The 16,367-nt window shown below is 48.0% G+C and overlaps 3 protein-coding genes across 3 annotated transcripts; 1 reads left to right on the forward strand and 2 right to left on the reverse strand.

The window, feature by feature from the left end:
* Positions 1-1,497: 1,497 nt before the first annotated feature.
* EPUS_05410 (uncharacterized protein) lies at positions 1,498-3,520 on the reverse strand (the record flags this gene model as incomplete). The annotated part of the gene is made up of 2 exons (XM_007806280.1): positions 1,498-3,295; positions 3,351-3,520. The coding sequence occupies 2 exons, from the start codon at positions 3,518-3,520 to the stop codon at positions 1,498-1,500; spliced, it is 1,968 nt and encodes a 655-aa protein (XP_007804471.1).
* Positions 3,521-5,680: 2,160 nt separating this feature from the next.
* On the reverse strand, positions 5,681-11,238 carry EPUS_05411 (uncharacterized protein; the record flags this gene model as incomplete). The annotated part of the gene is made up of 5 exons (XM_007806281.1): positions 5,681-5,913; positions 5,972-6,017; positions 6,590-6,688; positions 6,799-7,366; positions 9,449-11,238. 5 exons carry the CDS (start codon positions 11,236-11,238, stop codon positions 5,681-5,683), a joined length of 2,736 nt encoding a protein of 911 aa, XP_007804472.1.
* Positions 11,239-14,459: 3,221 nt separating this feature from the next.
* On the forward strand, positions 14,460-16,280 carry EPUS_05412 (uncharacterized protein; the record flags this gene model as incomplete). Its single annotated transcript, XM_007806282.1, has 4 exons — positions 14,460-14,676; positions 14,763-15,301; positions 15,352-15,953; positions 16,106-16,280. 4 exons carry the CDS (start codon positions 14,460-14,462, stop codon positions 16,278-16,280), a joined length of 1,533 nt encoding a protein of 510 aa, XP_007804473.1.
* Between the last annotated feature and the right edge of the window lie 87 nt (positions 16,281-16,367).

The raw sequence follows: 16,367 nt of genomic DNA on the forward strand, positions 1-16,367 counted from the left end.
CAAGTACAAGGCTGAAGCCCGGAGGCTCTGCCTTACCCCGGTGTTTTTAAGGGTACATAATGAGCCTCCGAGCTCCTTTTAGTGTGCTAGCGATGAGCTCAACAATACATCCGCCATCTTGAGACACATTGCTCCGACATTTCAAGGTGCAGCTGCACGCTGAATGTATTCCAAGCTTTCAACATGGGCAAAAGAGTCCCAGCGTGCAACGCACCAGACTATCCTGACTCCCGACGGCTCGAGGAACAAACAGATCGGACCGACGGGGAGAAAGGCGCAACCGCTGCAACAATTAGGCTGGATATGTTGTGCAGGCAATTTTGTCCTTGCTGCCATTGTCTGCCAACACAAGATTCAAGGCAGTTGGGAAAGTTCGGGTACCAAGATCATTGTTGAGTCGATTCAAGGATAGGAGCTGAGTCCATTTGCAGGAACACTGAAGCATAGGTCCAGATGGCGACCGGTGGAAGATTGGGTACGCTGCTTCTTTGGTGAAAAATATACCGGAATGCTCTCTTGTTACGAGTTAGAGACCTCACTGATTCTTCTCGACCAGCTTAATTTCTTGCTCGATCCGGATCCTGTGGTGTTCCTCTGTGCGTCCGCAGCATGGTGCGTAATGACTCTCTACCTCATCGGACGGCATAGCCATCACCATTATCAAAATCACTTTTTTTTCGCCGGAGTTTCAGTATCATTCTTGTTTGGGCTGCTCTCATTTGGAATCAAAGAATTGCCATCATATTGGACGATTACATACACGCCGTTGTGGATCTCGACTGTCATGGCGTCAAGCATGGCATTGCACTGGTTGCTTTTTGCCCGGACGCCCTGAAACCGGTTAGTTGCTGGAAACGCCGCAAATGCGAGCAGAGAGGTTGTGCCCAGAGGATGGAAGGGAGAACGATGTGGCCATGGCATAAAACAGCTAGGAGAGTAAAGAAGAAAGGCTCTTGCTTTTAGGCGGCGGTCATCATTCTATCGTTGATGCGAATGTGAGGAAAGAGAGGGCCAGCCCTCGAATCCCCTTTGTCCTGGTATACTTGGTGACTTCTTTTCATTCCCACTATGAGTTTGGCGATCATCCGTGCCTTATGATGGAGACTGGAACGAGATGGTTTCGGAACATGTGTCTTGGTCAGCAGCGTCTTTCGTGTACTCATCTCAACGACTCGGAGGATGGATCCGTAGGTGAGCTTGCTTCTAGCGAGGAAAGTGTTTGCAGGCATCACTGGGATGTTGCATTCAGGACACGCCGCATCCACTGCCTACCATTATTCAGATGTCTTCAACATGATGCCTAATCTTAAGCAGGCAGCGCTTAGCCTTGACTACATCACCCGCTCATTTGCTATCATTTGAAAGGGAAGTTCTAGTGATGGATACAAGAACCATAAACCCATGAAATTTCCAAGTACCGTTGTAGTAATTCAAGGCCAAATCTGGGGTGTAGTCTAAACCCATGTCACGTTCTACAAACTCGATCCATTCTTGTCCCTAAAATGAACAAGCGATGCTAACCCCCCGAAACAAACGTGATGCCACTTCTGATGTGTCTCTCCAAGCATTTCCTGCATCATCCAGTCTGCCCTTTTTAATCAGCAATTTCTTCAATTCCTTCATGCTTGCCTGGGTCAAAAGACTGTCAGGTCCCAAGACTCGCAGACGTTTAGCAGCGACCTCGCGGAGTATTGGCTCAGCGTCGTAGGCCCCAAGCTTCTGCATGAAAAGAGAAAACCTCCGAAGACCTGAAAGCCGGTATGGATGATAGTCTGGAAAACGTATGATGATGCGATTCATAGCGGTCCTCATCACCTCTAGTGCTTCAGGATATCTATCGAGATTGTGCAGGACCCGAGCAAGCATGGTCAGACTCATGATTGTCTGTGGATCGCATGGATCAAGGATCCGTTCTGCGGTTGAGCGAGCACGGGATAGAACGTCCCAGCCCTCAGTGAGCCGTACAGCGTCTTTCTCGCCAGCCAGGCGCCAGCCTAAGTGACAAAGACACACCAATGTAGAAGGCGAACCTGGGCCCCAGTATCTTTCAAAGTCATTGAGCACGTTTTTAAGGTCTTCAGGGTTTGACAGGGATTCAATTTTTATACCACTCATAATGTCACTCATAAATCTGATAGTTAGTACAACCGAATCCTTCTCAGGTAGATGCTTCATGGATAATGCTGCGGCTTTGAACTTGTCCAAGAGGCAAGTCATTACTTCACGCTTCCCATGAGCTTCCAGCAACGCCGTCAGGAGACTTAGACTTGTCAAGCAGGATTCGTGACGAATGGCTATCATCTCTGCGAAAATCGTAGTTGCTACTCTCATGGCCGATTCCGCTGCATCATCCATACCTTCGTTCAGACGAAGGCAGCCAGTAATGGAAAATGCGAGAAAGTTGGCCGTGTAGTTCCGTGGCTCAATCTGAAAGCCCGCACTTTCGAACCGCAGCTCCTCACGAGGTTCATCCTTAGCCTGATGACGTTCATGGTTATCCATGCCTGTTGCTTCTTCCAAGGCATTTCGTCGTGGACAGAGCGAGCTCTCATCAAGACCTAAAGATATCGTACTACACCCTGAAGAGGGTTCATCCGGCGACGGCGGTGCAGACATCCGCCAGGATAGATCTAACAGGTCCGGTAACGCAACAGGCAGTTCTCCGTGATCGATCAAGTGTCTGGAAAACTGTTGAACAGTGTCCGTGGGATATGCCAAATCCGTGAAACCACCCAGGTGCAAAAAGGCTTCTGGCTGATCGAGATTCGACTGTGTCGCAATACGGCCCTGATTTCTATTTGCGGATGGAGACCCGGAAGTCATATCACCCCAAGTAGTGTTTTCGCATCCGTTCGCCTCTCCGTGTTTCTGTGAGCTTTCTGCTGTCGCAATGTTAGACTCCGCAGGTTCTGTTGATGACCTCGAAGTCGATGGGATGGTTGTGATATGCGACCCATTGTACATTGAAGTTGAGGTCATAGGACTTGACCCAGGCTGGGTCAGGAGAGTAGAGGATGGCATCGTGATATCTGAGTCCAACGGCCGTAATTGCACATGGGAGGGTATATGATCGCCTAAATCGCTTGCTGCGAGAATGGAATCCATACTTTCCTTCGCCCGCCTCAGATATGTTTCGATACGTTCCCTGTCGACAGGCTCATCCCTAATGTAAAGGTTGCCAGAGCGTCCGTTGCGTTCTGCCTGCCGAATTAGCTGTAGAGCGGCCGCGACGTCGGTTCTGCTTAGATTGCGCTTGACATTCCACAAACGCAGCCTATCCTTGAACATCTTCTCCCTGTAAAACAGATCAGTTGAGTGGACAAGGTGTAATAAAATCGAAGTCCACGAACATGGAGGAGACGTCCATTTTGGACTCTTGGCCAATGATTCTCATCACTTCGTTCAATGGTCTCTTCTCAATTTTATAAAGCTTAGTTATGCGTTCGCGATATGGGTCCAACGCCCGCCCAGAGAGCTGTCCTCGATTTGTGGCCTGGCGGTGAATCCTCCTCGGTGCCATGTTGGATTTATGTTTCTGGTAAATCCAGATCGCGAAGATAAAGCTGACGTTGGAGTCCGTCTACGTATAGGCGGTCACCATCAGCTTTGTCGACCAGGCAAACCGCTGGAACAGCTGCTTCCGTTCCTCATAGTTGCCCATGACGGCAAGGGTTGAGGCTATTATGTCAGCAGCTACGTGGACTGTGACAGATTTCGGGACGATATGCAGGTCGGGTCTTTCGACTTACGACTACCACACTGGCCATGAAGGAGTTCAACAGAAGTACAAGGCTGACTCCAAGAAGTATGCTGGTGTGCCGACTGCAGGGCCTGCAACCTGCAAAAGTACAAGTGGGAAAGTTCCAAGAACATGATTGGCACAATGAGCCAGCTCTCGTATTTTGGAAGTTCGCAGGCTGAGTATGCAAACCAATGGGGAAAGGACAGGGGATATGTCCACCGGTTTGCAGCTTCAGCAGTTCGCCGCAACGGGGGCAGAAGCTGATAATGACGTATCTCAGAAAAGGGTGATAACTCGGTTGATGGACTGGTTGACCATTCACCACTTACCCGCGAACACAATGGAATCGGCATACTTTCAGGCTTTTTATGGGCATGCACAGCAGCTCCTTTTGAGCATTTTAGGTAAGTGGTCTTACGTTGTCCCAACACATGACACACGTGTTCAGTCTTACAGAGTTGGACTCAGAAACGATCGTGTTTAAATTTTTGCTTCGCCTACGGAGTACTACGTAAAATTTGTGGTGTTCAGTAGGCAATTTTTTACCGGCTTTCTCCGAGCAACCAGATTGGGGCGCCAGTTTCGTTTTCGCCTGATTCGGGATAATCGTCCGCCCGGGCTTGGCAATAACTATCAACCCCGCCCAGTTTTGGCTGCCTGCTCTACTCCAGATGCCTTACAGATTACATATGGTAGGAGGCAGAAGTGTTCCTAGTACGGTGCTAAGTAAATACGTCGCCACCACGCTTTATTGAGGCTTCTCTCGTCAGTATCCACAGGATTAACTTATTTCAGTACAGCTAACTCATGGTCAGCCTAGTAGTTACATAAAGCAGCTGTTTGAGGAACAAATACTAGCGCCGTACTAGGGATGTTTCTGCCCAATACCGTAGTACCTAGCCCGGCCTAGGACAGCCCGTAACACATGGTACGGTTTCTGGCTCGAACCCCTGATCAAGACCAAGTCCGATTCCAACATCTCTATCAACAAGAGTCCAAAACGCAAACATCTTTCTGGTAGTCATAACCCACGTCCTGGGCAAGAAGGCACTCTCCTACATTTGCTGACAGATCTGCTTGTTTTACTATCAGTATGACAGATTGCTTTTAACCTCAATAATTCACCTCTGCTGCATCCCTTCACCTCTTTAATAGCGGCTCTTTCATCTTTCGGTCATAAGCAATGATGACAGTACCAGCCTGTTTGATTCGCAAGTGCTGTTTACATTCAGTTCAAGGACTTTAATCTTTAATTGTCTTTGAATCTGACAGCGCGGGTATTTCCGAAGGCGGACAGGTATGTTAAAGGCTATTAGCCAAATTCAATCAGCGCAAGGCCATCGTAAGCCGTTTATGATGACCAGCTCACTTTGAGGTTAGACTGCCTGGCCTGCATTGCAGGTGAGAGGAGTCTCTGGAGCGAAGGAAGCTCGTCGTCATCGATTTTATCACCGTCCACATAATAGTTCTTTGGAGACACATTAGATATGATCAGCACTATTTTCAAAACAGAAAGCACCTCAAAAGTTGCGAAAACCGTCTACCGGTTTGTTCTGACTAGCAATGGATGATTGCCTCGAGCTAGAATTGCTCGAGGACAGGTCTAGAGTTTGTTAGAAAGGAGCAGCGTGCTGTGAGGAAATGAGCTATCCTTCCAGAATGAGGTTGGTAGGAGTGGACGCTGTCCGTCACAGTGGGATTACCGGTGCGCTGCAGAAAATTATAGACAATACGGAAGAGAAGGGGTAAATGCAGGCTCTTAATCTTGAGGAGAAAAAGCCGCTGGATCCAAGAGAGGAAGGCGAGGGGCTTCATTTATAGATGAGCGACTCTAATCCTTTGCCAAATTCGCGTTGGCTACAACTGCCTATTTATCTTGTCCATTTCCATGCATCACGCCAAAGATTGCCGCTTTATAAACTCACCAGCGCTGTCTGCTCAGCCCCGAAGACCACGCCATAGCGCCTTCTCTCCTGCAGGTCTCTCTATCTTTGGTTGCCCTTCTCTCGAACCTTTGGACTCCACTGTTGATGGTGGCGTTACAGCAACCAATGCCCACCCCGCACCCATCTTCCACATGATGCCTACGAAGCGTGGCCTCTCCCGTGAATTTTCAGCCGATTTCTTCTCCGCATGCCAGAAGACTCCATCAGCCTTTCTCTCCTTGAAACCTAAAAGACAGTCGCAGGATGGCCGATTCGCGGGGAAATCGATGCAAGCAAGGCTCACCAAGCAGGACGTACTTCCAGCTGGTGTGTTCCGTAATCATCGACGACTGAAAGCGCCGAGCAGTCGATCGCGCGTTGTGTAGATGCCAAAGGTCGCATGAGGAAGTGGAAAATTCACCAGTCTCCGTGGATGGTGTTCATATTCTAGCCGACCAGCCCTTCGTAACTACCTAAGAGTAAACAGACTCCACGCAGTCACGCAGGCACGGCAAGGATATCAAACGTCCTCCTCTGCCGCCGTCGTGTGTGAAAAGTTGGTTGGAGCAGCAGCTCTGAAAATGACTGGATGACGAGGTGGGACTGCGACGACTTACCCTGGCTAAACCAGACCGGAGCAGTAAAGGCTTATATAAAGTCTATTTTTGTTCTTGGATATCAATTGCAGGGGTATAACGTGAGCGATAATTGGACAGTCTAAGTTATAGCTAAGTAGCTGTCAATTGTCGTAGCGCATGCGCTGCCCTGCTTACTAGCCAGGTGTACAACTGTCTCTAGCTTTACTAGATTACACAGACAACTATGACTCACTTATAGATGCAAGTGAACTCGTTATTGATATTGTATAAGCTAGCTTCTGAATCTCCGAACATATTAGCAAACGATTTCAATCCGAGCTTACTGAGAGGAGAGCACGGTGCAATGGGTTGTTCAAGTACTTGATTGTAACGTGTAACGAGTAGCCAAAGGCGCAGATGAGCAACAGGAGCTTATCTATCGCCTGCCAATTAGAGCTGGCACACGTAACACACGGAGTCTATCGCCCCCGAAGCTCTTGTAGTACATGTAATAGTAACAACCGATATAGCACCCGAGGAGAGCCCCGCTAACCGCAAGATACGCTGTGAACATCCATCTGGCAGTTGTCCATGCGATTGGGGCCGTGTTCAGCATGCCAACGAGAAATATCACCAGGAGCGTGATGCAAAGTCCGGCGCCGACCCACCATGCAGTGACGACGCGGATGATATCAAAAATTTGGCCTCCTAGCCCATCATAGCGCCATCGTCTTCCATAGTAGAATATCGAGAACGGGCCGGAGAATTTCTTCGACAGCATACCCAGTCCGTTTGATCTGACCCAAAGGCCGAGTCTAATGGCATATATGATGAATAAAGTGACGGTGGCGAGCCCGATGAATACGCCAAGGAAGTCGAACAGGAGGTTTGTTCCAACCAAGTTCACTTCGTTGCGGGCTATCTTTTTGAATGGAGATTGCATGCTCAGCAAGGAGGCCGAGAGTGACAAGGGCAAATACAAGGAGGCCAGTATTGTCGGAATTTTGATCGTTTTGGCTTCACGGATGGCGTGCCTCTTTGTCAGGTAGTCCAGCTGGCGGTTAGAGCCTTTACGGCCCTCCGGGCGTTTTCGCCTCGCTCCAAACACAGTCTCTCCAGCACTTGCACGCGTCTGTCACGGTCTTCGTGGTGAGGCTGCTGTGTGCCTGCGATGATAGTTGGCTTGAGAGTTGCGAGCACCCAACGAATGGAATCCTGCAAGCTTATAACACTCCTTGAATGCCTCCCTGCTCTTAGTAGATAGACGAGGTTCGAAGAGGCCTAACGGAACTTGAAGATGAGGGTTTTTGGTGAGCGAAAACGTCAGGACTTGTTTTTGGGCAATTGTGGGTAGATTAGGGGTCGATAGTAATCAACGGGTTGCAAATAAATGGACGCAAGAAAGAAGTCCAGGACTAAGAGTTTGGCGAAAGTGTCGGGGGATCCGTCCGAAAGGGAGGTCCAACTCGTCCCATCCAGCATCTTCGAAATACTGCGTGGATTCTCAAACAGGATATGGTCCTCACTAGAATTGTTCCTGCGAAAATTTTGCCGGGACCCGACATCGTTCACTATGATGACTGCAGGCTTATAAGCAACAGGGCACAACATAATCAAACACACTCACCTATCAATCGGTCATCTGTAACTTGCGCACAAGTCAAGTATGAGTCTCTTGGACGGAGGTCAAGATCCAAAGGATCCTGTTGCAGGCTCATACGGTTGACAAGGCGATAAAAACGTGTGTTGCCGCCGCCCAAACGCTGAGACAATTGGGAGGATATGCTACCGATATCGTTGACGGGAAGCGGATCATTGAGCCATCTAAAAATTCGCCGTTCCTCAAGTTGGCTGCGTATATGTATCTTGCAGAAACTTTATCAAGACATCTCTAGCTGGCCGTGTTGTCTCCGGACCCTTCATATCTCTGAGGCCGGTGATGATGAAATCAGAATGGACAGTAACATCTAAAATCCTTGCAGTCCTCTACTATGTGGCGGAAGACTTCTCATTCCCTCAGCAATGTTGTCACCCAAGCACAACACTTCACGTTTCTGCGGCCTTGTTCCGTCATATGGCGCATCGATGACTTGTAAGACGACTTTTTCTTCTTGCGAAAGGGATTTGCTGGCCCCTTCGAGATCATCTGAGTGTCCTGTGGTCTCTGACGGGCCATTCCTTCTCTGACTGATATTGGTAGAGGATGGATTTGACATTGTGTAAAGCGGTGCTAAATTGAGAATGCAAAGGACTTGAAAAGAAGGTGGAGAGACCGCAACTCGCCTTTCCACTCTCTTAAGTCCACAATGATGCCTCAGCCTGATGTCCTCTGCCGTCCGCAAAAAGGAGAACAAGGCAAATTCCTGCATGGTTATCTCCGAAATAGCAACCAATCATGGGCAAAGAAACTCGGCTGGAGCCAGCCCACTATAGTCTAATATCACCGATTTAGACATTCCATGTTCTTAATAATATCCTTATTAAGCCTATTTCGATTCAGTGAGATTGTGAGCTTAGTACCACTAAAAACGTGCTCTATTTGTGTGACAAAATTAAAGCGAAATTACAGAAGGAAATTGACTAATCAAAAGCAGACAAATCGCAGGAGTTACGTGTAGACATTCTAATTAGTTGATAAATTCAACTTAGCAGCAAACAAGGCGCGGCGGACCCCCCCTCCTTTCTTAATTCTCAATTCCAAGCTATCTACGGAGTATATCTACTACCTATTTCGGTACTGGTTCAATTGCAATGGTACAGAGGGCCTGGTTTTGTAGCGTTGGAACGACCAGGACTGCTTAGTCGGTACCACGGTACCATTTGTACGATTGGAACGGTTGTGCTGTTTCCGAACGCTGATTTTTTCCCCAAGATTTTTCAACTACCTAATGCCAGAAATGATTTAAGTTACACATGACCTTTTGAAGATTCCTAAAAGCGATCTTTCTTATGCACCTAGCAACTATGAATAGACCCAAGAAATAAGCTCTGTAACCCCTCTCTCACATGCTGGAGAGAAAGAAGATAAAAAAAGTATCAACATTTTCAATTTTGAAAGATGATTGATAATTCAACTAACCTAAGCAAGGGATACAAGTCTTCTTTGGGGGATTGTTCTATCCCAGATTTCATTTTGTATCGGCCTTTCAAGCATCTGGACTCGGTGTGCAATTCCATCAATCCATTCAACCAACATAACATACCATCCAAAATCTGGGTTTCGGATAGTCAGATCTCCGTCGCAGGCTTTGGCTACGGTTATGAAAGGAAGTTTGTCCGGCTGCCGCGATCGCCACTCCTTATGCAGTGTAATCTCTCCAATTTGATCTCCTGTGTATGGATTTCGAATGATGAACGTGCAGTTCTGTAAAGTTGAGTAGTCTCTTTGCAGATAGGAGTATTTGCGGCCATGCTGGTCGACCGTAAGTAGCGATTCTGTGGCCCAGAAAAACAACAAATGAGATTGGGGAATATGGCTAGGTATTGTTGGAATGTGCCTTAGTGATACTTCGTCTTGAGCTTGTTTATGTTCTTCGGAAGGTACTTGGCGTGCACCTATCCGTTCAGGTAGTGTTCTTAAACGCCGTAGCCTACTATTCTCGTCAAACACGAACCAGGCAAATTTGACGTTGACCATAGGGCCGGGGAAGGGGCATGTGAAATTAAGCGTAGGCTGGAGTTTCCAGCCTGCCCAACACCATCCTGGGAATGACTGATGGTCTCTTCTCCAAGAAGGATTGTGCACCGGAAAAGACCAGGAGACTACCGCATCAAATATCGACTCCGGGAAACCCCAATGGAAATACTCCACAAGATCGTGGAAGCGGCTTTCTCCTTTTTCTCTTTCTTTCAGAGAAAAGTCATAAAGCCACATCTCGATACCTTTGAAGGCATGCAAGATATCGTTCTCAAGGCCGAAGGATCGTTTGCACAGGTCATTCACAGTCGAAATATATGCACTAGCAGGAGAGGCAAATAGGTTGGCGGCTGATTCATGGGCCGAAGCAGGGCCGCCAAAATTCATGGCCTCACTCTCTAAATTAGTGTCTTCGTATAGTAAACTTGATTTGCACTGAAAGAAAACCTGTCTTTCCGTGAAGATTAGCATCCTTCGCGAGCACACTTTTTCTTGCAAGGTCCACCCTCTTGTTTCCCAAACGGAATTTTGCATCCCATTTCGGAAATGCTGTCGGGTGGTTATCAAATCGAAGCCTTTGACGTGCGCTCCATATTGTCTCCCAGTACGGGGTGTCCCAACCCCTGGCAAGCCAGCCCAAGCATTTGCCCCAGCACCCGCAACGATGGTGCAGTCTGCTTGTGAGTAGATATGGGCCATAAGAGGAATCTGCGCATTCTTATCGAAAAGGTTATCCTGCTGAATGCAAAGGGCATCCACCCAAAGGTAGCGTCGACCCAAGCGTTTGGTTAAAACCATAGCATCACCGATAGTACGAGGAATCCGGTTATCGAATTTAGCTAAACTGCTAGGCGTTAAAAGCCAGCTTGAGGTTTCCTGGTTTAGTTTCAGATGAGATCCTTCATCTGAACTTCCCCATACGTAACTGAGAGCCAGGTAGATCGGCAGGGCCTTAGATGTCCACTGAACTATACAGTTTAGCTCTAAATCGATAAATCTTAAACTGGAGAAATTTGGCGAATCCCTCGTTTTCATGGGAATACAGCGGTAATAGCTGGTCTCACGCCGGTGCTCGCGGTCGCAAATCTGCAGCCACCGCTTGACAGTGTCAATGTCTATTCGTGGAATATCGATCCACCGCCCAAGCCCAAAGTTCCGTACCCCTAAATGTATAGACTCTTTCACTGTGTATCTGCTCAGTATTCCTCTCCAATCTAGCTCTTGTTCATCTGCAAGAACTTGTACGGCGGGGGTAAACAATTTTAGATGGATTAGATCCGTATCCCGATTGAAATTCCAGTATAATTGGACGTATATTTGTTGTCTCCAAATGCGCTCAGTGCAGCCGTGGGGCATATGGCATCCATGACTGTTTCTAGCGCTCAGTACTAGGACCCAACCTTTCTGCTGAAGACGACATTTGTTGGCAAACCAATAGTCATCTTCTAGCGCCTTTAGAAACAGATGGCACAAGACACAGAACTGGCATGTAATCCAGAACCTCGTATTTACGATAGTTCCAATCACTTCTGGGTTTTCCCCTCTTGGATAGAAGATCTTTTCAAGATCGAGACCCTCACAGACTTGACAAAGCTTCGCTCGGTGGCTGAATCGAATAATATTCTGGAGCGGTCAACCGAAGAAATTGCTTGGAGGAACTGGAAGACGTACGAATTGAGGTAGATGATGTAATATACCGTTATTGTTCATTATGCTCTATCCAGCCGTCTCTCGATGAATTGATCTCTCTCTCGCGGTCTGTCTCTGTCTGTTGAGAATATGTGATAAGAATTGTTGTGAGGCGAATATCATGTTGGTAGGTGGAGAAGGTAGGTAATAGCGTGGGCGCAGGTAACACCGCTATTCCTGCGTCAGGGCCGACAGCGAGGTAACGACAGTGGGGGCGAGCGTATGGATATATAAAGACCGTTGATATGGCTAGGAGATAGGCTCTGTAGAGAGCGCCTTGCCTGTGCGTACAGAGAATCAAGGTCCACGCCACAAGTCTCAACAGGAATAGCATAAGGAAAGTGTGGAACTGTTTGAGTGCATTCTGCTACGCGTTGCACCAGTGTTTTGTTACAGACTTGACATGAGCTCCGCATGTATTTTCGGCATCTGCGTTTCGCGCTATTTCGCTTGGTATCGCAACTTTGTACGTATAAATGCACTCTCTGCACCCTCATTTAGATAGAATAACTTGCTATTGCAACTCACTTCCACAGAGTGGTAGCAATGTTCATCAGAAAGTTATTAGAGATTCATCACCTTCATATCTAACATCTCAACACTCCGGCTCTGTCCTGCGGGGCTAAAATCCAGGCAGAATCCAGGCAAATTAACAGCTTGATCACTGCAGCTCAGCCGCGGGGTTGTTATGACTCAAAACAGGGCTTAAAACCGAGTGACGACTCCCGCCGTTTTCGGCGGCAGACACCGCCATTTTCGTAGGGAATTGTCACCGGTGGTGGGGCTATACGACGCAGCACGTGTCAGCCCAGACCCAGTCGAAGCCATCCTGCGCGGCCTGTCGGCAGCAACTTTGGATCTTTTGGTATCTGGTGGTCTGTCTCTTGGATGAATGTGCTAGATCGTTTAAAGACACCTCATCGTCGGCCCATCTATGCGAGAGGATGGCGTAGGGGGGAATCTGGTCCGGCTTGAACTCCTCGGGCTTAGTTGTTGATGTATTGAGCAACCGCATATTGAACAAGCGACCTGATCGCGTTTTCTACCACGAAAGCCCAAGCTGGACTTGCTGGAGATTTTATAGCCAGATGATCCAGAAAGATTGTTCTCCTGCTTTCATCTTTCCGAGGTTTTAACTCAACACAGCATCAATGATATCGTAATCGCAGCGTAGGCAAATGCCATTGTGATATTTGTTGGAGGGCAGCGGCGGCAAGAGCCCTAACGCAAGGGCCGCGATCACGTGACTGCGTGATTGTCCAAGTTGGGCTCGGACCATGTAGCAGCCTAAACCTATCAGCGCTGTCCATCTGGCGAAGCAGTTTATGTACTGTCTTTTGATACCAGGCGTGACGATAATCGTTGTACAGAGTACATCTGATCTCTCCAATGCGATCACGTGACCTAGGTCTTAGCGTTCCTTACTTCACCTCCCGGGTCAGACTGACCTCATTTTCACAACATTACTCTATCGTTAAAAAGACGATCCAGCTAGTTAACTGGAATCAAACGAAAATGACGACCAAAACGGTCAGGCATAGTGGGGCGTGAGCCTGAGAGGGAGAATTGGTCCATTGATGTAGATCTACGCAGTGTACGGTTTAGTGGTGGGACAGTCTGTTAGACAAGGAAGATGGAGTACGTGGTATGTACTCCATACTGCACTCAGGCTTAGGAGGATTGTGTTCACAGGTCAATGACAAAAGAAACGAAAGGTTACATGGTATGCAACCTTTTTGCGGGGGCTCTTACTCTTTACTTTGAGTGCATCTTTAAAAAATCATTACGGCAGCTCTTTGTCTGCATCCTGTGGCATCACTGAGAGAACTGCAAAAATTATAATGAGGTAAGAGGTTCTGCATACAACCTACTTAATAAGAGAAGGGCTCTGAAAATGATGAGGTATTGATCCTTAGTAATTTAACAGATGTTTTGTTATTTCCAAAATGGTCAAGAGGCTTAAGTGACTAGAATTTAGTCATAATCTGACTGTCATTTGATGAAAATGACGTCTTAAATAATATAATTCTATTGGATTTCAGATGTTTAGCTGCATAATTCTTTGTAAACTAGATCATATCACAGTTAGGCCAAAACTAAGCACACATTGATGGTAATTTAGGCATAGTTTCCAGAGGGCCTTCGCCTGCTAAGTACATGAGCATTTTGGTAGCTGGGCTGAGGAGGGGCCAACTGAGCCGGTCGATGTTTGCTGTTACTCATCTCTACCTAGCCGTGGCCCAACGGGTGGATCCCTCCGGAACCCACTTACAGGGGGTTGCACCCTACTATCCACCACTCTGTCGTAAAATTCGATCTCTTTTTGATTAGTCAGTGCCAGCCACTAAATTAGCCAGATTAGGTTAATCTCGTAACCTTAACCTTAAGTCTCTTAGCCCTACTAGTATAAAATAAGCCAGTTTATCATTAGCTGAATCGCCGCCACTAATATGACCTTAAAAGATTTAAGGTCGAACTGTGAGCTTCCCGTTGGTGGACATAATAAGCTTATATCTGCTGCGCGGCTGTCAGCCAATGATAAATTGGCTTATGCTACGCCAGAGAGGTGGATAATAATGTTCTCTTGGCACCCGCTCCGTTGACCCATCAAAAAAGATCGAATTTTACAACAGAGTGGTGGATAACCCCCGCGCGCAGTGTGTAGCTGCTACTGCAATGCTCATCCTACTGTAACGCTCAACTTTCACTTATGTTACAGTAGGATGAGCATTGCAGTAGCAACTACGCGTTACGTACAAGCTTATGCAATTTCCACCCATTGGGCCACGGTTACCTGCAATTCATTTATAGTTGGTTGGCTTTCCTTGAATGAATCTCTGATACCTACTATACCGTAGTATAGTTCTTCTTCCTTCACGGTGGGCATCATGGGAACTCTCATGTATCCCAAACTGTTGTTACTTTCCAGTGCTCTAGCCCTCTCATATCTTATCAGTCTTGCTTTCTATCGTCTTTTCTTGCATCCGCTTGCAAAGTTTCCTGGTCCTAGGTTGGCAGCGATCACACGATACTATGAAGCCTACTACGATTTGTGGAAAGGAGGGATGTACATCTTCAAAATCAAGGAGATGCATGATAAATATGGTTACAGCTACTTCTTTTACAGTCTTCCCTTGCCTGCAAGTCTTCCACATAAACGTCTGCTCGGCTGACACGACGATTCACACAAGGCCCCATTGTGCGCATAAGCCCTTATGAGCTCCACATCAACGATCACGATTTCTACGAAAAGCTGTATGGGCATGATGGTCGCTTCAATAAAGACGAGTTTGCCGTCAAGCCACTTAACGCTCCGTTCTCCGCGCACGGTACAACTGATCACAATCTGCACAGGATCAGACGAGCATCTCTGAATCCCTTCTTCTCAAAGAAAAAGATTGTTTCCCTTGAACCGGTGCTTCAAGGCCAGGTTGAGAAACTCTCGAGGCGCATGGAGGAATTTGCAGATTCAGGCAAGGTCATGCCTCTTGGGTATGCTTATGCAGCTTTCACCATGGACATTGTTACGGAGTATGCTATGGAGAAAAGCTACGGGAACCTGGACCATGAGGACTTCAATGCAGACCTGTGTGATTGTGTTAAAGGCGTGGGCCCTATCTGGCACCTGGGAAAGCACATTCCCTGGTTCAATCAAATCTACGCTATGACCCCAAGCTGGGTCATCCAGAAGCTGCTGCCAAAATCCGGTCATTGGAAGGCATTTCAAGATGTGAGTCAAAGAGTATCTGGACGTCCTGAATCACTAACCAACTCGCTCAGGACTGCATTGTCCAGATCATGAAAGTCATGTCAGCTGCGGAGAGCGGAGCAATCAACGAAAAATTCCACCAGACAGTCTTCCGTGAGATCCTGAAATCGGACGTCCTCCCGGCACAGGAAAAGACTGTAGAGTGCCTCCGCGATCAAGTACAGAGTATTGTCAGCGCCGGCACCGAGACCACGGCGCACACGCTCCGCGTCATCACCGTCCACCTCTGCCTCAATCGGCCTATACTCCAAAGACTCCGCGCCGAGATCCGAACCCTCCAGCCAGACCCGTACACGCCGGCAAAGCTCCTGCAACTCGAAAAGCTCCCCTACCTCACCGCCACCTGTCTTGAAGGGCTCCGTCTCTCTTCCGGTGTCTCCGCGCGGCTCCCTCGGATATCCCCCGATCAGATCATCAGGTACGGCGACTGGGAGATCATGCCCGGCACCCCGGTCGGTATGACCCGCATCTTCATGCACGAGGACGAGACCATCTTCCCCGACCCTGCTGCTTTCAAGCCGGAGCGCTGGATGGTGGATGCTGCGGAGCGAAGGAGGCTAGAGCGCTATCTGCTGCCGTTCTCGAAGGGTGCTAGGAACTGCGTGGGGATTCAGTGAGTAACTACCTTTACAACCTCCCCTTGCTTTTACCTTTTGACCGCCCGATTTCACCTTCTCTAATAACCTTCATCTCCATCGATCATTCTATCCCTCCATCTACCAATCCACTCTAACTTGTACTAATTCATCATCTTACCCCACCAAGTCTTGCTTGGGCAGAACTCTACCTCTGCCTCGCCGCTGTGGTTTCCCGCTTCGACCTTGAACTGCAAGGAACCACTGTCGAGGACGTAGAGTTTGGGAGCGATCAGCTTATTCCTGAAACGAAGGGGAAGAACGGAGTCAGCGTGCTTGTCAAGAGAGTCCAGGATTGGGATTAATTTTTCATGTTCAGTGCAACAGAATTATGGCCCTGAGTCACGGCGGCATTATTCCTGATTAAGAAATACAGCCCGTTTAGTGACACG

This window comes from Endocarpon pusillum (assembly GCF_000464535.1).
Source record: "Endocarpon pusillum Z07020 unplaced genomic scaffold scaffold5276, whole genome shotgun sequence".
NCBI lineage: Eukaryota > Fungi > Ascomycota > Eurotiomycetes > Verrucariales > Verrucariaceae > Endocarpon > Endocarpon pusillum.